Genomic DNA, 20,226 nt, shown 5'->3' on the forward strand with positions numbered 1-20,226 from the left:
ACTGTTTTCGTTTTCATTCAGCCTTCCATTAGTCGGCCTAGCTCACCGGTGATAAGTTGTCCTTTCACTGTTTGCAGAAGGAAATGATGGAAAACCTTCCATTGCTTTAGATTTAAACGAGGTTGAGTGTTGGGAAGTCGATTAGATCAAGACATCTCAATGATGGACACCCTTACTCCATTTTCCTTCAGATTATTCTGACAACAACTTAGTCTTCTGACAAATAGGACCAAAGCAGTGACCGGACCGCATGTTCTCCAGCTATTACTCCGAGTAAAAATCTTCAGTCTATTCTTGCTCGGTACATTTACAGGGGGTATTTCGGATTTTTTTTATGATTTCCAATAGTTTTTGGCATCTTAAAAATGTTTCTTTGTTTCATCATGAAATTTTCTACAGTTTCTCAAGTATGTTTGTTTTATCTACATAGTTTTGTTGTCCCTGTTTTCGAAATGTATTTGTTTTAGTATTTTTTTTCGAAATTTACATTAAAAACAGTATTCTAGTAAATTGAAAAGAATATAAAAGTATCTTTCTCGCAGGCTTTTGCACGCTTTTACTGTTTCTTTCGCTGGGCAGAAAATGTATGTGTGAATCATGTTTTTTATGAAGCAATTTCCTTTTTTTGGGCATAAATAATTGTGAAAATTGTCCCCAAAGTCAAATTTTCCAATATGAAATAATTTAAAATGCTAGTGCTAATGTTGGTGCGCTCACACAGACCATCCACTCTTATGCAGTTTGAATTTGAAGTGCTTGTAGCAAATCGTCGCACAGAAAGATATTACAAACTACTTCCCCAAACCATAAACCAATCAAAACTGTCTCGTTCTACGCATGTTTTCTTGTCTCAGTTTGTATCTGTAAACCATTTAAGATATTATCACGACCAGAAAGACCAACAACACAAGTTACTTACCACGTTTCAGATGCAATTAACGATAGAATAGACGATGGACATGGGAACAATTTTACGTGCTGTTTGGAAAATTTGGAAAAGATGCTTGACAACAGCCCGGTCTTTTGTGGACGAACGTACAGCGCAAGCGACCGACAGGCCCGGCCCATCCATCTGTCTGTCTGCCGGGTTGCCCGTCGTAAGGCGGTTGATTTTACACTTTCACTAGCCTGTCGGCGAGTACGGGGCCCGATAAGCCCGTTACCTGTTATGCAACAGTTTGATAAGCATCGGACGAGGAGTTCAGGCCCAAACCAGCTGTGTAATCATGCATGGCTGTTAAAAGCAAGAAAACAAAAAACAACATACGTGCAAGGCTCATTCGACTGCGGTGGCCTCGGCAAGTGTGTCAATGGGGTGTGTGCTTTCTAGTTGTTTTTGGTTAGCTTCTTACCACTGAACCACCGTTATCAGCATTGTTGTAGTAGCTAGTAATCGATGATTCCCGTAGGTATACGATTGCTGCCTTGCACACGACCATAAGGCACTCCAATGCCTCTGACCAGGAAACGTGAACGTCACGTGTAGAGATAAAACACTGTTTCCCAACCAGCATCGGTACTGTAATTACTTGAGGATGTCCGTATTTAAACAGCACAATTAAATAAGCTCTTGGGCGAAGCGACACTTGAAGCGGTATAATTAAAATCAAACCCTTCGGAAGGGCTCTTCAACCACGATAATTACCGAGAAGGGAGTGGGTGAGTGCTTTAAGCAAACGGTAGCGAACAATCAATCGCAATGCTTTCGAGAGTCTTTAGCTGATTGCACTTGCACCTGCATCGATCAGCGGTCCATATCGAACGGAGTTTGGGGTCGGTTTGTGAGAAAGGCTTATGCTGTTTGTTGATAGTGTTTTTCCTTTCTGTCTGAGAGGGATATTATGTACTCATAAACTTATTCTAGATAAATTATATCTATCTTAAACATCACCTAGAAGACTTCCGGAAACAATTGTACAAAAAAACTCTCTAAACCAATCCAGTTGATTTGCCAAATGATTTCGATCAATTTTCAGTCAACGATCGTGTGTCGCTAGATCCAATCGATCCGTCATTTATTTTGAATGGACTATTTATGGACAGAACTGCGTTTCATGGTTTTTGATCTCCGAATAAAGAAACTGGAAATAGTTGGTTACATTCTGACCACTGCTAACATGACCGCGTCGTGGATTACAATACACGTCAGTTAGCAAGATGGCGTAATTTGATCTTAGAAGACTATACACATTACCGAAGGCATTTGCTGACGCAGCAAAACGCGTCAACGAAACGAGAAGAGCGTTTCCTGCAGGCAGTTCTGGTTCAACAATTGATCTAACAATGTTTGGAGGTTTGCTTGGATAGAGTGTGATCTTCGGCAATTAAAATAAATATGAGACAACGAAACTCACGCTGGTTGAATAATTGTTAATTCAATAGCTTCTAATTTCCCGAGGAAGACAAACAACGTATAATGCGGGACAGATTCCGTCCACCGAAGGTGCTATGCAACTCTCAAATGAAGGAAATCTCGTTGAGGAACGCAGAGGATGTATCATCTGTGTTGAACTGATCACAATTTTCCGCACATGACTCGATGTGAAATTCGTTTTCATTCTCAGTATCAATCCCAAAAATGCGCTAAAATGCGTTTGTATCATTACTTGTATCAGAAGTACTCGATACAGCTCACGGTCCAGCGCAAACATCGGCCAATCCATTCTTCCGGGTTTTCTTGGCGCGTTGATGATGATCAGCGTCATCATTCCATCTCCGTCCATCCACACGACTTCAAAGGTGTGCTCACCTATACGTACATCAACCCTGCCCCTCAATTTATAATCCAAGGCTTAGTGTGTGAACTTCTGCTACATAAAAAAGCTTCAAACTGATGCCAGAATCTGGAATGACTTATTGAGGATAGTCCCCGCAGCGAAGACAGAGAAGCTTATTTCCCTGGTAAAGGCTCTAGAATCCAATCACAACACACCGATTCGCTATGTGCAAAATATTTAGATAATGTTTTTAAATCGATAAAAAATTAGATCCACTTTCTAAGGGCATTCTTTCGGCGGATTATGGATCCCACACAGCGTCATTTTTCCTATCACTGTCACAGTAGTCCCAACAAGAGCCATGCTTAGTTTACAAATGATTTATTTTACGCTTCAGCACACATGAATACAAGCGCTATGAAATCTTATTGGGCCTGCATTATACCACACACGCACGCACGCCTCATTGTAAACGATCTCGAAACGAGCGCGTATCGATGTAAATACGATACGGTAATACTCCCCCTGCTGCTCCTTCTTAAAACTAACGGAAGAAAATAATTTCCACTTACGCGTCCACTTAACCATTAATGCATCAAATCAACGATCGTTTAAAATACGGAGCGGGTATAGAGGTTCAAGGATTTTGCTTAATCTCCCAATTCGTACCAAATCCTGCGATCGGCGATCGGAACGCCCTTCAACGCAAATTTACTTTCGAGCATACCTAATAGGGGGATTTTATCATTCTAAAATACATTTAAAAAAACAAAAACATGTGTCAAATAGCGTACATCTAGATGGACATTAAAAACTATAGAAAAAAAACACTTTTATGCTTCCTGAACTCTGGTGTACACTCCCTTTCCAACGGGAGGGAGTTCGCATGTAAAAAGGAAACCTTCTTCACCCTTGTCTGGGAAGCAGGCTCGGCGTACGATGAGGTAGAGTAGCACCGGACAAATCGGAGCAAAGGGGGTGGGAAGGAAAGGAAAGGGCGCGGCGCGGGTTACTTTCCACCGATCGAGGCCACCTTCTCCATTGCCTTCAGCACCGTTTCGTCATTCGCCAGGAACCGGATGCCACCGACCATCTTCATCGACTCGTCAAAGTCGATGATGAACGGAATACTGTTCGGCAGGTTGAACTTCATGATGTCGGCGTCTGAAATATCTTTAGATGATAAGTATTTGTGGTACGAGATGTGCGTTTTATGTTTTAAATGTTGTTGTTGGGTTGGTTTGGTGTTGAGATGGACGTTTTAAAAGCAAGTAAAATTTGTGTAATAGAAACACACAAGAGCGAGAGAGAGAGAGAAAGAAAGATACGACGGGAAAAGAGAGAGAGAGATTCATTAGAGATTCATTTCACACCCAATCACCCGATCAAAAGTGGTTTTCAGAAATTGATCTTCAAGCTTCCCGAACTTGCACGTACAATAACGCCAAATTACCTTGAATGTGCTTTACTAAACCACGCAAGCTAGTGCCGTGCGCCACAACCAGTACCCGCTTGCCAGCCCGCACCTCCGGTATGATCGAGTCGGTCCACTCCGGCACGACCCGCTCCATCGTCGTTTCCAGCGTCTCGGTCAGCGGGAAATCTTTCTCATTGATGTGTCGCAACCGGGGATTGCTTTTGATCGCATGGTAGTACGGGTTGGTTGGTTCGATGGCCGGCGGCGGCACGTTAAAGCTGCGGCGCCACACCTGCACCTGCTCCTCGCCATAGATGTCGGCCATCTGCCGTTTGTTGAACCCGGTCAGTGCACCGTAGTGGCGTTCGTTCAGGCGCCACAGCTGCCGCACGGGTATGTCGGTGAGATTTAGCTCCTTCAGGATAATGTCCAGCGTTTGGTTGGCACGGCGCAAGCAGGAAGTGAACGCGATGTCGTACCCCATGTTTTCTCGCTTCAGCGCCGCGGCCGATACTTCCAGTGCGTCCCATTCACCTGCAAAAGAGGAGCGGGCGGCCAGGAAAAAGGTAGTGGTTAGTTCGGTTATCTTCGGGCAGCAAGGTCACAGCGTCCATCTTCCGCACGGTGGGACGCATCTGTGACGATTATATGCCTTCTCTCGTTGCGCCTGAGTGCGATAAGCTGAAAGTATGTTGAATGTGTGGACCCATTCTCGACACTATCACCCAGTATTGCCACCTTTGGTCAGTTTGATGTAATACAGCGTGGAAAGGGACCATTGGGCAAGACATTTTGTCTAGTTTTACAATGTCTCACAGAACGCGCTCCCTCAACTGTCAATGCTAACGACACGGAATGTAAGCTTTCCGGTATCCGCTACCGAACTTTGACTCTGATAATGACCGCCAAAAAGTAGTGATCAAAATAGCTGTTGTCAACAATCAAGCACGCCCGTCAGCACACCGAAAGCATTGTTGATATCTGTGCGCTTTTCCCCTAAAAATAGAACGTCCATTTGTGTTTGAACTGTTTTCGCTGTGGTCCGCGAACCAACGGCTTGAGCCGACAGTTGCACATTGTACTGCGGGACCGAGCAAAACCGAGCTGAATGCAGGAAAATTGCAGCAAAATATGAATCAATGGGCGCGGGTTGTTTTTGGTTTTACCTTCCTCACTGAGACCCACGTCGTGCCAGCCGCAGAAAAGGTTCATCTTGTTCCATTCGCTTTCGCCGTGGCGCACGAAGGTAACACTGTACGGCGCCTTATGCATCGTGCGATCGTGCGGGAATCGGAGCGGTTCTGTGGACGCTTTTCCACCACCAAGACCAACACAACGCTTCCAATCGCCTCTCCTGGAGCAGAAAACAAAGCTGGGACGACGTTGCTGTTCAAGTTCCGTCCAAATACTGAGCGCTGTCTTAATGTCGTCGTTCGTTCGATGTAGATGATCACGTTTCAAACGATGCTGTGGCACATATTTGATTCACCTGAGACAGGAGAAGAAAGAGAAGTGTTAGAACGATCCTCATAAGACAGAAAGCATTTTTTTAAAGACACGCGATCTACACCACACGATCGTTCACAGTCAGTTTCAACGAACCAAAACAATAATTGCAGATCGAAACCTCGTGGCCCTTTTCGGGATCGATGTTGTCGGTAAGAAACGTTCTAAGTGCCGTACTCGGCCACACACCACACACGTGCCGCTTTCCGAAAGGGCTCCGAGCGTACTGCGCGACGGTGTCTTCAAGTGGCGATCTGATCGTGCTCTGCCGCGGTGGTCGATCACGCGCTATGGATTGGTGCGTCCTCTTCTGCCTTGGATATACCGATGCAGGCCCGCTATGCATGTGTGCTGACCCCCGCGGTACCACGACGACGACGACGACGACGATGACGACGACGCCATCGCTTGCACACAGGGGCAGTGCAGCACAACATCGTCATCACCGTCATCATCATCGTCAGCTCGAATAGAGCCGGATCCGCGTCCTTGAGTGTGGTGCCACCAACGAGCACACACACCGCGGCGGTTCATTCCACCGTGTCCCGGCGTTCGATTGTGAGCAAGCGAGAAGGCGTCGTCGTCTACCACCAATAATAGAGGAGCCACGCTTTAACCAAACGACCGTAACGACAAACCATTGCCTATCCTGATAAGACTTCCACCGAAGAACTGTTTGCGCTGCGAGGCGATTGTTGCTCCAGAAGCAGAAAATAAGGCTTAATAGAGGTTTGTGAGTGTGTACGCTGCATCGCTGCGGGACCATTGCCGATGTGGGCTCTTGTTTGTGGTATTGTTGGGACCGGCAACAGCAGAAGAAGCGTCCGATGCAGCTCTACTGCAGCTCTTTTGCCAGCAATCAATGCCAGGCACACTGAAAGCGCATTGCCCATGCTTTGGCACTATTCGCCGTTCAATAGCTTACGGAGGGTCCATATTCAAGCTGAATGGACGCAAGAGGATGGAAAGAACAATCACATTTTGTACCATTCGTACCCGAGTTATTGAGGAATATTTGCAACGTCTGAGAGTTGCATTAGAGCTAAGATGATTATACCGTTTCCTTTTTGTGACTTGCAAGGTGTACCTTGTTATTGGAAGGCTAATAGACTCTTGGCGATCGGTGTCGGCATGATCACGTGGCGGGATGATCACGTCTCGAAAGAACAATTTCAAACTTAAATGAACAAAATGCCAACCATTTGGGACGCCGCCCGTGTTAGTTAAATATATGTCCACTGTTAAATTAACTATAAATTAAATGTTTTAAATGGAATAACAACTAAAATTGGCGATATTAACAGTTTGAGGGTCAATTTTGCGCCGCAGCAGGAAATTGGCGATAAATATGCATTCGATAATCCGGACTAGAAAAGGCTAGAAAATCTAAGCTAGCAATACAAACAGGCTGTTCTTGTTGAATATAAAGAATTGCCAACAGTTATTCGAAAATTAGTAAAACGGTTCTTTTTCGGACTTTAAACACCAGCCTTTTTTGTTGATAAACAGTGCTTTAGCACACTTTGATCAATGTACGCAGAGAATAGCGAAGGAGGATAGTATCTCCTTGGATATTGCAAAAATAAGACGTAGAGTGCTTGGATTTTGTGTGATGTCAAATTCGATAGTTTTTTTTTTAACATAGACCCACTTTGTTGCCTCATCTCATTTGTACAACAATAATTTTAGAAAAGTTAAATTCGTCATAATTGGTTGGAATGTAAGCCAAAACATCTATCAACCGCAAAGAGCTAAGATGTTACAAAGTTATTTATTTATATTTATAACTATATACATGTTACAAAGTTACTGTAGAAAAAAAATCTTTAAGGAAACGTTACCATGCAACAATTTTTTAAACCCCAAAGGATACGAAACAGCATTTTCCTCCGATCATTTACTGCGGCTCCATTGGGCCTTGAAGCCAGGAAGCTTCTGCTTTTCGTACCACGCTCGTACCGACGTGTTCTGTTCCGTTTCCGTAGGCTTTTTTTGTTGCTGCTATTTTCTTATACAAGATCGCTCGATAAGATGCTTACCGGTGGAATGGAATGCGACACAAACAAAAGCAAAAGGTAAGACAAACGAAGAGAGGGAGAGAGAGAGAGAGAGAGAGACGGCAAATTACACTAAGCCAATGGCGCCTGCCAGCCACGGCCACCGAGAGACAAAAACAGAGGCAAAGAAAAATACAAACCGGCTTATGCGGGTATGTCTTCCCTTTCGCCCGTGCCCGCCACACCATTGTCCCCCGCCAGCTGCTCAAGAATTCCATTCATCCTCCATCGTTCCGTTCGTAGCGCCGTTTTGTCGGCTTCATCTTTGCGTTGATGAATGAAATACGGTTCCCTCGTACGCGGTACCCCGGTGGAACACAACAACAAAATTCCCGCATGATCCACATTCTCAGCTCGGTGCGATCGGTAATTTGTTTATGGGACCGGTGCGTACTCTGTGCAACCCGGTGTGTGCTTCTTCCGCGCTTAAAGTTGGGCCAATGGTCCATACTGCACCGCGGTATTGGTCGCGTGTACACGCACGCCGGGGTATTGCGTTGCGCAATTACGAAGTTTACAAACTGGTCCAGCAATTAGGCGTACCGAGATGATTTGGTTGTTGTTCATTCAACCGCACTGCCACACGTGCGATCGGGCTTCGGGCAGTATGAGTATAGCAAAGGTGTTTTGATAATAGGCCAAAACTGCAACAAGCGCGCTTGTTTGGCCAGCTTTTTCAAGGCTAGCAACAAAAAAAGGCGTCACGCGCGTTTATTGTTTTACACATGTTTTTGAACGCATACCTGATACTCGCGAATGAAAATGCACTTGCTAATGCATATTGATGATAGACCGCCGTATGAATCACGCCCGTGTACGAAGCGTTCAATTCTCGCTACGCAGGCATTTCGATATCCCAGGGCAGTGTGTCACATGTGTTGGGTTCGGCGTTGCGTATGCGCAATATATTAAAAGGAGGCAACAGGCAACAGGGTCTTCTACTACTTCCTCGTATTTTCCCCGTTCATAAGCAAGGCTCGCTCATCTTCAGTGGTCTTATTTTAAGCAAACGGTACGGGAAAACTAACCAAAACAACAGCAACGCCCGGCGGAATCGGAACGCTGGCATGAAACTCGTACGCTTAAGCAGTTTGCCATGAGCCGCCATGAGTTCAAAGAACTCGCAGCACACCGTTGGCATGGCACAAGGTTAGCTCCGCAGAGTTTTCGATTCACAAGGCAGGCTCTGCGTAGCGGTATGCATGATGGAAGCAGCAGATTCAAAACAAATCCACCACCTATCAAACGTGGACCTGCTTCGCGTTATCCACTCAAGGTCATTTGAGGATCATCACGTTACAACGAAACTGTACTGGGAAACCATTGCTGCTCCCTGATGGAATTTTTACACTTTTCGAACATATTCTTTTCCAGAAACTGCTGAAAACTAGAATCACCATTCGCCAGCAGAAAACGTGGATACGCCATTCTGACACGCATGGGGAACTGTGCAACGTGCACAGTTGCACAATAAGTCGGAACAGCACCGTATGTTTCTTTCTTCTCGCGCTCTAGAGACTTACCGTACGGCGAACACTTTCGCTGCCAGACGCACCAGAAGTGCGGTGCGCGCTGATAAAAGTACAACCACCTCGGACAGGTAGCGCTGCGGGACAGCAAGATCACGACACAGAAACAGCAGAATAATAACCGATTTTTCGTCCTGAACACCGTCGTAGTCCACCCATAACAAAACACAGCTAATCAAGCGAATGTAAATAAACACAATGTTCAATTACAATGCGCCTTTGTGTTGGTGGCAGGGCGTTGCGGCAGTGTTGCCAGCTTTACTCGCAGCACACTGAACGCGTTTATCCGTACAGTGGTCGCGGCCGGTCGATCATCTGCCATTGCACAACATTTTTTAATATTTGTGGAAATTAAAGCCGAAAATTGATTTTCTTGAACAATTAATTGGCTAGCTCACCGTCGAGGCTCCGAAAATTAACACGGTAGCTACCACAAAATCCATTTCAATCATCATCGTTACATTCTCGTCTCCGTCATCTAAGCAAGCACTGATCTTAACCCGTAGTACCTTCCGTCATCAACACCGGCTTCCAAATTGCGGAAAAAACACCTCGTGTATGTTACGATCCGCAAGGTTCCATGCATTTATTCATACCGCGACCAAAATTTACTTGTTGATCTGCCATCACGCAGGACGTGCCAAGTCTGTACGGCTGCCATGTACATGGGTCTTGCAGGATCGTCAATTTTACAGTAGTGTATCACTAGAACGTTCCATCGCCAAACAACACCGTTTAGTTGCCTCCCTTGTACTCACGGACGTGAGCAATGACCCAGATCGGGTAGGCAATCACACCGCCGAAGATGGCCAGGCCATGGGCGGCTTTTTCCTACGGGGAAACCGAGAATGAAAGAACAAAGCATTACGTAATGCAACAAAACGCGGAAAATATTCGAAACCGCTATTGTGCAACAGATTGTTCCGGATTGTTAGCATGAGCTAACTGCATATCTTGCAGCAGGCAGAGAACCTTGTGTAACCAAAGCTCTGATGCGGGTAACAATTGCAAATTCCGTTTCCCACCGGGACACTTACCACGAGCGATACGCGAACCTGGGGCAGGCTGCTCGTCACGGAGAAGTACGTGCGGCGCTGCAGGGCCTGGGCGGCAACGTTGGCCAATCGTGGTACGGTCGCGTTAGCAATCATTTTCGCGAGAATGAGCTGCACACTGCTTGGATTCGTAGACTGAAAGTGTAGCCAAAAACACTGAAAGTGAGTGAAAATGCTGGAAAAGCATCCGATGTTTTCTTACCAGCAAGGGAAAAATGATTGAGCTCGTTTATTCGGGTGGCACGGTTCTTCCCAACAACACGGATCATTCGAGCGAATGGCCTGACGTTTGACAGTTGGCACACCTTACCACACACACATACACACCTTGATCGAAATTTCCCGCATTTTCAAATCTGTTGTCAAGTATCCGTTGCAAACAGGAGCAGTGGATTGTGCAACAAAAGTTCCAGTTTGAAAACAGCGATTATGTTTGGATCGATTTCAAAAAGCGTTTTTATTTCTTTTCAAAAGAAATTATTTAATGTACGTACATAAATTGTTGCCCCGTTGCTTCTTCCGTTTCTCTTCGTCGTCCTCCGTATCTTGATTTGCTTTCTCCTCCGTCCGTATGTTTTAAGAAAAAATCTGGATTCGATTTTAGTTGGTTTGGTTGGTTCTTTCGGGTTTTTACTATATATATCTATATAATCGCTTTTACTTACACCTTAACAGCTCAACACCACCCGCCCCGTTCGAGCGTGCGTTTGTGTGTGTGTGGTTGGGTGTGTGTGTGTATCTGTTTGCACGCGCGTTCTATTTGTTCCATCTAAATGTTTATCAATTTTCCGATAATGATTTTGCTTTTGCATTCGATTTTATCGTGTGTGTATATGTTTATGTGTGTGTGTGTGTGTGAGAGAGATTTTCCATTTTTAAAGTTTAATAGGTTCTGCAATGGCTTATTAGTCAACAATCAACGAACGGAAACAGGCAAACAAATTCTATCTGCGCAAAGATTTGCTTTTACTCGGGTGTGTGAGAGAATGTCTGTGTGTTTGGTTAGAGTTACTGAACTCGATTTGGATCGCGTGTTTTAGCCGTTTTTATACAACGTTTTGTCCCCGTAGCTTTGTCAAAGATTGGACACTTGGCGGGAAAAAACCGGAATACCAATGCTGTTTTGCGCCTTTCTCATCTCGCAGTGCGCACTTATTACACTAAATTGTACCGGGTTTTACGAGTCCTGTTGGCTTATCGTGAGGACACTGTAATGTTGCCACCGCTCGTCTCCAGATTTTTGCAGATTGATTTGATTCAAGTACACGCTGTGGTGTCCCCTTTTGTACAACTCATACCAGCCACGTGGAGAGGAGACGATCGTACGATCGCGCGCGTGTTGTTGTTGTGTGGTTGGAGTTTGGAGTACGTTAATGGATCCGTATAGACCTAGGTAACAGACTGTCTTCGCTGCTGACTGCTTCCTGAGTTTGCATTGATTTGATAAAACAAGGATTTTTAGACTTACGTACGGTTAGTAGTGACGACGTTGCCTTTAGACTCGTTTGTTTGTTCATTGTTATACCCTCCCCGGAGGTTTACGTTTTAAGTGTAACATGGCAGTGATGGAAACACAATGCGAACAATGCTGCTCCGGTCACCACTAAAGTCAAATGGATATCACAAACGGGATGGATGCCTCCGCATTCGGTAGTACATGTTTTACGTCGTGTTGTCGTGAATTTCCTACAACGTACAGGAGCACAACTCCGAAAAAAAGTTTTTCCTCTCTCACCTTTCCCTGCCTGAAACAGGGATGTCCGTTCGATTCCTTATCGCGTACGTTGGCTCACTCCAGCTTCTGATTGTTCTGATTCTTTTTGTTTTTGGAATCTTTGCGATCCATCACTAAGCGGCTATACGTTTGCCTATTCATAGTTGCACAGCATTCACATTTGAAACGAAACCCCCTTTTCTAGGCAGATAAAGTATTACAAAAATCAATCAAATTACGGACTAACGCGACCGTGTATGTTCCGTGTGGATCCTATCGATAGTAAGTGGTGATCTAGAGTTAAACGTTCAAGCAAAATCTGCACTGCAATATGCTATAGTGTATCGCGCTCGTTCGCCAGCTTTCGATTTGCTTCTTATTTTCGCATTTACTTGCCGTACGTGATTTGGGCGTGAGTTAAGGTAAGATTTGAGAAATTCTGTCCACCTGCTTCTGCTTTCTGTTCACATTTTTCGATAGGTTTTAAGAGAGTTTTTGGTAGCAAAGCTTGACTAGAGGTTGTTCTGGGGATCTCCGGCGCACGAGCGAGGACCTGTTTTGTGTAGCATTCTTACGAGCTTCGTGAGCGGGAGGACAGATAGGACGACAGGTGGTGTGTGCAATATCCGCGAATAGTTAATTGAGATAAAGGTACAAAATTGTGAAGTGTGTGTGAGTGTTCGTTTGTGGTTTGTTGTCTATTTTTTGTTGATATCATTTCGATTTTTTGTTTGTTCTGAGGCTCGGTGGACTGACTGACTGACTGGCTGCTGACTGGTATTACTCGCTCCGGCCTTCGCTCATGCGGCCTATACTACTAAGAATTAAATTTGTCTGCTTGTTCGGGAAAGCTTTTATAACATTTTTAACTGCTTTCTCTCACTAACCCTGTACAGTGTTGTGTCTCGGTTTCTCTCATGTATCGCAGCAATAACAGGTGCATTAAGCGAAACTAGCGCAACACAATCAAACCGACAGCAAACACAGCTTGTTAATAATGTGCGTAATAAAGAAGTAACGGTTGCAATTAAGTTTGTGCATTTTACGGTACAGCGCGCGTAAGTGACTCTATGCTGTGCAGCAATAATTGCAACATTTGGCTTGGATAACGATTAAAGATAACTGACTTTCTACAGCGCACGCAACGTCAAAACTAATGCTAAATTAGAGATCACTTGAAGGAAACCATAACTACCCCTAAGCTGTGCGTCAATGGGCGCAATATTTGTGTGACGTGCGTATAGTAGTGGTGTTCGGTAAGCCGGAATGTGTTTGTCCTTTACCGCCTTACGTGTAATCGTGTCGTGTAAGAGGCCGGATCTCTTCGCGCTACTACTCTTTTGGCTGTTTTTATTGGTATGGGGTGTGCCTGGTGTACGTGTGTGGTCGTCGCCGTCTTTGTTTTAATAATCGCTTCTATTTGCTTGAATTTCTTTGCTAGCCATCTTTCTATAATGTGATGTGAAAGTACGTTGTAGTAGTGTAACTCCGTGTAGCTCGGGCGAGAAAACACGACGATCATTTCAATAGTAAATCGCTATCTAATTTCTTCCTCTATTGCGTAAACGGTATTAGAGTTTAATGAGATTTGCTTGTTTCCGAATAAATAATTTACGAGTCACGCTACTTTGTATCTTCTGTTAAAGTTGTCTTTAAGATAAGCTTTTGGGGAAAATGAGAGGATTTGAAACAATATTCCGGACGTCGTTATCGGAAAACCTTTAGCGAGCAACAATACGGTTCAGAATTTCCGTCGGCTTACGTCTCGGTACTGGCGGCAACCATCGCCATCGGGTGCCCGCCGGATGCGGCTTGTTGTGTTGTGTTTATGCTAGACTACAGCCTCTCTCTTTCTCTCTCTCTCTCTCGATTTTACCTCCCACCGTTCATCCAAATTTGTCCGAGAGGGAAGCTTTTGAAAGTTACTTAACTATGGGCTTACGATCGCTTTCTCTTAACGTTGCTCAATTACTTGTTCTAGACTAGCGCGTGTTTGGTTGTGTTGACTAGCATCGATCGCTCCTTCCATTTCGCATTTAATGAAGATCATTCGAGGTCTACTAATACAATACAATACGTCATCACATTACAGTACCGTGAAGTGTAACGTGGAAATGAACTCATACCGAACCGAGACGAATTTGCAAAGACTATAACGAACGGTCCCCCTGCGGTTTTGTATCCGATCTAATCGTAATCGAGCTTTTTCATCAAGTCCAAAAGCTTAGCTTTCCGGGCCCTCGGTTGAGCCACACAAAAAAAAAGGCGGGGAAAAGGGGAGAGCAACGGTTTTGGTTCTAGAGCGAATAAATTCGAGAAAAGGAACGAATATTTACATTCAACCGGCGCCGGAAATGGTCCAACCGAAACGTGAACGAACGCGACCTACAAAAGTATATTCTACATGGTTCCCACAAATGTTAAAATGAGTCAATGATGTCGAACGCGGTCGCAATGCTGTTCACCTGCTCCACCACCTTCCACTTGTACTTGAGCGATTTCTCCGTGAACGGATCGTCCGTCTGGATGTCGAGATTTTCGATCGTGTTCGGCAGCACCAGCCGGAACGCGTGGAGAAACATACGGGGCGGCGAGGTGTCTATCTTCAAGCTGTACGTGTAGTCGCCCACGATCACGTGCCCGATCTGCGAGCAGTGCAGTCGCAGCTGATGCCGCCGGCCGGTGATGGGCCGTAAAAGCACTTTGGTGACGGGCTTTCCGTTGTAGTAGCCCCGATCCAGCACCAGCACCTTCGTTATACTGCGACGCGGATTTTGACACAGTTCGTCCTCGAGGATGGTGCACATCTTCTTGCTCGTGTCCTTGAACCGCACATCCTCGCCTGAAATGCGGTCGAAGCACCATCGTTAGTGAAATGTATGAACATCTTTGCACTTTATAATTCACTTCATTTACCTTAAGCGGTTTAACAAAAATAAACTAAGAAACTAACATTAAATTTAAATAATGGGGGCGGGCGACAGTCGCGAATGAGAACTGATTTGGGGAATGAAAGGTCCGAAGCTGGACCCAGAACCCAACAGGTTCTATCAATGGAGGACGACGTGCTTAAAGCGAGTCAGGAAATCAGGAAAACTAATGCTTCATTCATAAAGGAACCAGAAAATCGGAGTCAATGAAGTGGAGACTAAGAAGGATTATACTATTATAAGTGAGCTATTTCTCAGAGCAAAGTAAAGCAAAAGATTATCATCCAGCCACACGCCTAAGACGACATCGAGGTCTATGCTCCAACCTTAAAGGATACTTTAACGACCACGAGCAAAAAGGCGGATTCATAACTTCATCAAGATGCTTGACCGTAAAGGGAACATAGTAAATGGGATTGGAAGCAATAGATCTTTTGGACATGAAGCCATAATGCTGGTTCAAGGATATACGATTACTAAAAACTTATCCGAGGACTACGCGGGCTTACGGCTATAGCAATCGAATGAGTGGCTTGCGTATGTGCGGGGGAATATTGCTTACCGATCGCTATGTCGATCACTTCCTCATCGAAATCGGTATGTCCGCGAAGTAAAGCTAGGTAGTACTTTCGGGCCCGCTGCTCTTCGAACACCTGGCAAACCTCCTTGCAAGCGTTTTTATTCAGCGGAATGCACAGTATTCCACTGGTGGCAAAATCCAGCCGATGGGCAAAATAGAAATCATGCGTCAAATTATCCTGCACGTACTCGGGAAACTGTTTTCGCATGATCGTTTGCACCGTTTTCTGCAATGGAAACAGAGTTCATTAACATCTGTTTTGTACTAGTGTAGACAAACAAAAGAACTAATTACCTTTTTAGTGTCATTAGAATTGATCAGCAAATCGTGCTTTTTGTTGATCACCAAAAAGTTGCCGCTAGTATACAGCACATCAACCGTTTCGTCCTTCTTCTTGTAATTGTTGCCCTCGCACAGGGAGAGAATGAAGTTGACGAATCGATCGCATAGGACGAGGAAAGCTTTAATGATTTTCTCCACAAGCCCCGTGGAAAAGAACTGAACGATACGATCCACGATTTCATCGATCATTCTGAGAAGCGTATTTCACCCGTTCACTACTTCCGGAATATCCGCGGCAATGGCCAGACCGCAACAGGAAGCCTTAACGAGAGTGCGAGTTTTCGGGCCGGATGCAGCACGGCGAGCGCGTTTGGCCAAATGCACCACAGGACGTCGAGCCTGTCGGGGACGGTTTGGAGTGAGCGAAATCGATGAGATTGGCCGTATTCGAAAGAACGCTTCTACCAGCAGCTCGTTATTAATTCAAGCAGCATCTCAGCGCGCCTGAAGCCTTGAAGGACCTCATTCGAAGCGTAAACGCGTTTGGCTCCTGCTGGTCGGGCAGTCTCAATGACACGCACCACTGCTGTAAATACCATTGGGGCTTGGATATCGCTGGAAAGGACGTTGCGCACGGTGTACCACGTTACGATTCCTGACCGACTGGCGAGCCTTGTTTTGTCCGGATGCCTTTTCCTACTCCATTTGTGTGTTTTTTCTTCACCCGATGCCTTGTTTTTGCAACAACAGTGCGTGTGTGTGTGTGCGCGCGTGTGGCTGTTGTGACGGTGCGGCCGTCCGCAGGAGAACAAAATCGAAGCACTCTACAACACTCTTTGCACTTTGGGTCACACTTTAGCGAACACGCACAATAAAGATTCTGCTGCTAGGAGATTTAGTAAATGGCAACAAACCCCCCCCGAAATTGTTGCAAATTTCAGGACCTTGCAGCACTCGAAATCGTCTAATTGTTTTTTTTGCTTGGTTTTGGTGTCTTTGCTTTCGCTTGTCAAAGCTGTCAGAATGGATTGTCAAAGCAATGCTGTTTGGAACAAGGTATATGGATATAGAAGGTAGAGTTGTTTAGAGCAAATTGACATTTCTCGACCTGACATAACAGTTCCGAGGTGATCAAGGGGAAGGGTATTGAGAAGAGTGATGGCAGCGTCGGAGGAGGCGCCGGTGGTGGTATCGCTTGCGATTTTTTGACGAAAAATGCAACCAAATATCGTCAATCTTCTGTGGAACAACATTTGATATGCGAAAATGACCCATAAATTAGCGAAATTGCTCAAGGGATTGAGAATCGAGGCTGTTTGTTCATGTTGGTAGCCCCATACCATATGTTTTTGTAAACAAACTCTGACATAACTCGACTAAAATGTCGCCCTGTCAAATCGATAAAAATTCACCTTCTAAATACATACACCTTGGTTTGGAACGCGTTCTGTTCGAACATGTGTGTTCGAAAATCGACGAAAACGAGCACGCTCGATAATCCGGGCTAAATTGGCACAGCAGAATCCGCGGATATTGTATTGACGTTCGGATTTGTTGTGGATCGGTTTTGTGTGCTATTTGGAGAGGTTTTTACTAAAATAAAGAGCGGTCTCTGAAAAATTTGTTGGTTTTGTTGGTTCAGGCAGTGCTATTGGGCAAGCTTTGCGTGACTTCATCAACGCCCGTAACTGTTGTGTTTATTAGTATAAAGATTACTGCAGAATATTGTTCGATAGCATGCGCGAACGCATGGCCTTCGTCGAAAAGATACACGCAAAACGTCCGATTCCTTTTGAATTGTGCTTTGTTTTATACTGAATTTTAGTAGTAGTAAACTCACTGATTTATTTATTTATTTTACGTTGTATACCAACGTACTTTCCATTGATTCTGTGTCGGTGCGAAAATTGAACGGAACTGGAGTTCAGAATCGGTTTGGATCGTGCTAGGATTATTACAAACATGGAAATGCATGTTTATGGAAAGGCGCCAACGAGGCCAGACGCTAAGACACGGTACCGGTGATACTATAAAAGAAATTATTAGGCGAAAAATGTACTTACAATCATCTCAATATCGTCAAAAGGCGACGAAGAAAAGATTCAGTTTGATTAGCGCCAAAATCGAACACAATTTCGAACAACGGACGATTTTCTTTCCATCGACAGCACCGCTGTGCAGTGTATGATTAGCATTAGAACGAGCGAGTGTGTGCAAAGTGTATAAGCGTCGTCGTCGTCACGATAAGGAGTGGGTGCGTGCGTGCGTGCGCTGTCGCAAAGATGACGATGATGTTTGTTGGTGGTACCTTCAGCTGGCAAAGGGCGTGCTGAAAAAAGGTATTACACGTACGTCGAAAGTAATGCACAATCGCGATTCCCTAATCACGAAGTCTGTGTTTTGTTGTGCAATGGTGTAGCAACCGAGCGTGCGGTACAAGAGTGATAACGAGAGTGTGTGGAACGAGGTTTTAGTGACAAAAAGAGCGGTGGAACGCGACGGAGGGGGAAGTGAAACGTGGATTGCAGTGAAAACGTTTTCCCCGGAAAACATACCGCTTTCAGCCGGAAGAGGAACCTCAGAAGCATGCTTTACGGTAGTCGTTGTCGTCGAGCGTGTCCCAGCGGTGTCCCGGTGCTGCACCTTCGAGACAAACCCGTTCGCTCGATGGACACCGTAACGAAGCAACACTACCGGATGCCGAAGGTCGTGATGATTGGTGGACTGAGTGGTGATGCAAAGGGTGCTCTAATGCTGGCCAACAGCGGAAGTTAATGCATCGGTATGTATGTAGGTATGTGTGTGCGTGTTGTCTATGTGTTGTCCTGAGGGAATGTAGAGCACCATCAACTGCTGACGATTTAATGATACACATTACATGATACGCGTTAGTGACCTTCGGTTTTGGTGATGTCGATCGACCACACATTCAGGTCATGGTCTCGGCGTGGGGACGAGAAACAGAGAGTCGAATACAAGAGAAGAAAAGTGATAAAATAAGTGCCCGCACTTCACACATCACGATGCGTGATGGCAAAAGTATGCTAATGTTTCGGTAGCAGTGAAACCATGACGACCAGGTCGGGATCTTTGCTGTTCGTTGCTATAGAGACTGGCGACCGACGACATAGTTGTTTCAATTGATCAATCCGTTTATCGATCATTGATTTTTTTATCGGAACTGCCCAAACAAATATACCCACAGAATTTCCACTTTAATATGCATGTTTGGTCCGTGCACATCCAAAAAGATTGCCCGTCTTGATTGATAGATTCAAGTAATAAATTTATATTTTATAGCGTTTTTTTTAACCTACCATAGCTGTGTTGAACAGGCGTTATTTTAATCTTTACTCAAGATGATGAAATTCTTAGGCGAATATGTTAGATGAGTGTCTGTCAACGTCGATAAAAATGCGTACGCGGAGCCAAACGCAAGAGAAAGGTGTTTTCTCCCGAGCAGTATAATTTCCTCGCCTAGTGGCGCATAGTTTCACGTACCATGGAAATTCTTCGGTCCGGCAGTTCACTCGCAGATCTTGCCGGGCGAAAGAATGGGTATCGATTTTGCCATCATGTGCTTAATGTGCCGGATAATACCACAGCACTAGAGGGATGCTTCAGAGAGGTCTAGGCGAGGGTGCAAAGGTGCTTCATACAGCCGCGAAAAGCTAGAGCGAGGGCCACAGCAAATGAGGAGCCGACAACTATTCCAAGGCGAAATAAATAAAAAAGAGTTGACTATTCCTGGGGATGGTGGTTGGTGCCATCCCAATTCCATCATCATACCACCAAACAGTGACGCATACCCGGTTTCCCCGGGCGGGTGTGGGAAATAGAGCATTTGTTTGGGTCGCAACAGATCGATTTTTCTAACCTCGACCAACTCGTTTCTATACCTGCTTACCACCGACAAGTATTCGTACAGAAAAAAAGATCAACTATTTTGAAATTATTTGCAAAAGTGTTTTTTGCACATGGTTTTCCAGCTGCCATTGTTGTAGTCGCGATCAATGTTAACCTATCGACGGTGGAGCAAAAACATTGTAGTTTAACTCGTTTTCCTACATTTGAGGCGGTTTAAAACTGGATAATAGAAAAAAATAAGCACCCGCCTATGATGTCATCATCGGTGGTATGCGGTCGTTAGAGCAAAATCACACAGAAAAGAATGCAAACTTGCAAATGGATAAATTAAATATGTTTATTGGTTATACCGCTTGACAACTAGCGTAACCGGCCGTCTGCAGTATTTCGCCATCGTCTAAATCATTCTCCTGCTGTTGAAGGAATAGTTTGGAATATGTGGCATTTTGAAGCACCGAAAAGGCTTTTGCCATTCATCATCAATTGCAAGATTTGTTCCTACTTGTACCTTGTGCCTTGGACAACGGAGCGCAAGTCATCCTGTACGATAACACAGCGCCACAAATCGCCTG

The 20,226-nt window shown here is 44.9% G+C and overlaps 3 protein-coding genes and 1 long non-coding RNA gene across 16 annotated transcripts in view; 2 read left to right on the top strand and 2 right to left on the bottom strand.

Moving 5' to 3' along the window:
• Window positions 1–3,081: 3,081 nt before the first annotated feature.
• Window positions 3,082–10,600, bottom strand: LOC118517623 (2,3-bisphosphoglycerate-dependent phosphoglycerate mutase-like). 4 transcript variants are annotated; one of them, XM_036063931.1, is made up of 6 exons: window positions 10,484–10,600; window positions 10,264–10,416; window positions 9,221–10,057; window positions 5,301–5,623; window positions 4,171–4,668; window positions 3,082–3,881 (listed from the first exon to the last, which is right to left on the bottom strand). In XM_036063931.1, the coding sequence occupies exons 4-6, from the start codon at window positions 5,404–5,406 to the stop codon at window positions 3,727–3,729; spliced, it is 759 nt and encodes a 252-aa protein (XP_035919824.1). In that variant the 5' UTR covers window positions 5,407–5,623; window positions 9,221–10,057; window positions 10,264–10,416; window positions 10,484–10,600; the 3' UTR covers window positions 3,082–3,726. The 4 variants fall into 4 exon arrangements, with proteins under 4 accessions (XP_035919824.1, XP_035919822.1, XP_035919825.1 ...); XM_036063929.1 differs by having other exon boundaries at window positions 3,082–3,890; XM_036063932.1 differs by lacking the exons at window positions 9,221–10,057; window positions 10,264–10,416; window positions 10,484–10,600 and adding an exon at window positions 5,737–5,995.
• On the top strand, window positions 8,141–9,435 carry LOC118517625. 2 transcript variants are annotated; one of them, XR_004908334.1, is made up of 2 exons: window positions 8,141–9,006; window positions 9,072–9,435. It is a non-coding gene; the product is annotated as an uncharacterized LOC118517625 (long non-coding RNA). The 2 variants fall into 2 exon arrangements; XR_004908335.1 differs by having other exon boundaries at window positions 8,141–8,973.
• A 108-nt stretch (window positions 10,601–10,708) lies between the features above and the next one.
• LOC118504212 (RNA pseudouridylate synthase domain-containing protein 1-like) lies at window positions 10,709–16,804 on the bottom strand. Its single transcript, XM_036038416.1, has 3 exons — window positions 15,800–16,804; window positions 15,488–15,731; window positions 10,709–14,837 (listed from the first exon to the last, which is right to left on the bottom strand). Exons 1-3 carry the CDS (start codon window positions 16,034–16,036, stop codon window positions 14,416–14,418), a joined length of 903 nt encoding a protein of 300 aa, XP_035894309.1. The 5' UTR covers window positions 16,037–16,804; the 3' UTR covers window positions 10,709–14,415.
• Window positions 16,805–17,286: 482 nt separating this feature from the next.
• LOC118504211 (vesicular glutamate transporter 3) overlaps window positions 17,287–20,226 on the top strand; it is a 36,299-nt gene continuing 33,359 nt past the window's right edge. For 2 of the 9 annotated variants that reach the window (XR_004905280.1, XM_036038408.1), the window contains exon 1: window positions 17,626–18,569. The gene's annotated coding sequence lies outside the window, so the exon portion shown is untranslated. Of the gene's footprint in view, window positions 17,396–17,455; window positions 17,472–17,625; window positions 18,582–20,226 lie in introns of those variants that run through there. The other 7 variants (XM_036038402.1, XM_036038406.1, XM_036038404.1 and 4 more) reach the window with 7 other exon arrangements.

The sequence above is a fragment of the Anopheles stephensi genome, chromosome 2 (genome assembly GCF_013141755.1).
Source record: "Anopheles stephensi strain Indian chromosome 2, UCI_ANSTEP_V1.0, whole genome shotgun sequence".
Classification (NCBI taxonomy): domain Eukaryota; kingdom Metazoa; phylum Arthropoda; class Insecta; order Diptera; family Culicidae; genus Anopheles; species Anopheles stephensi.

What these genes read in the sequence shown, in the direction of transcription:
- LOC118504212 (XM_036038416.1), bottom strand. Translation starts at nt 16,036, where the DNA reads ATGATCGATGAAATCGTGGATCGTATCGTTCAGTTCTTTTCCACGGGG. An exon ending in ATTCTAATGACACTAAAAAG is followed by an intron (nt 15,732 to 15,799) that starts GTAATTAGTTCT and finishes TTTCCATTGCAG; the next exon opens with AAAACGGTGCAAACGATCAT. An exon ending in AGTGATCGACATAGCGATCG is followed by an intron (nt 14,838 to 15,487) that starts GTAAGCAATATT and finishes ACCGCATTTCAG; the next exon opens with GCGAGGATGTGCGGTTCAAG.
- LOC118517623 (XM_036063929.1), bottom strand. Translation starts at nt 5,406, where the DNA reads ATGCATAAGGCGCCGTACAGTGTTACCTTCGTGCGCCACGGCGAAAGC. An exon ending in CGTGGGTCTCAGTGAGGAAG is followed by an intron (nt 4,669 to 5,300) that starts GTAAAACCAAAA and finishes CCTCTTTTGCAG; the next exon opens with GTGAATGGGACGCACTGGAA. An exon ending in TTTAGTAAAGCACATTCAAG is followed by an intron (nt 3,891 to 4,170) that starts GTAATTTGGCGT and finishes TATCATCTAAAG; the next exon opens with ATATTTCAGACGCCGACATC.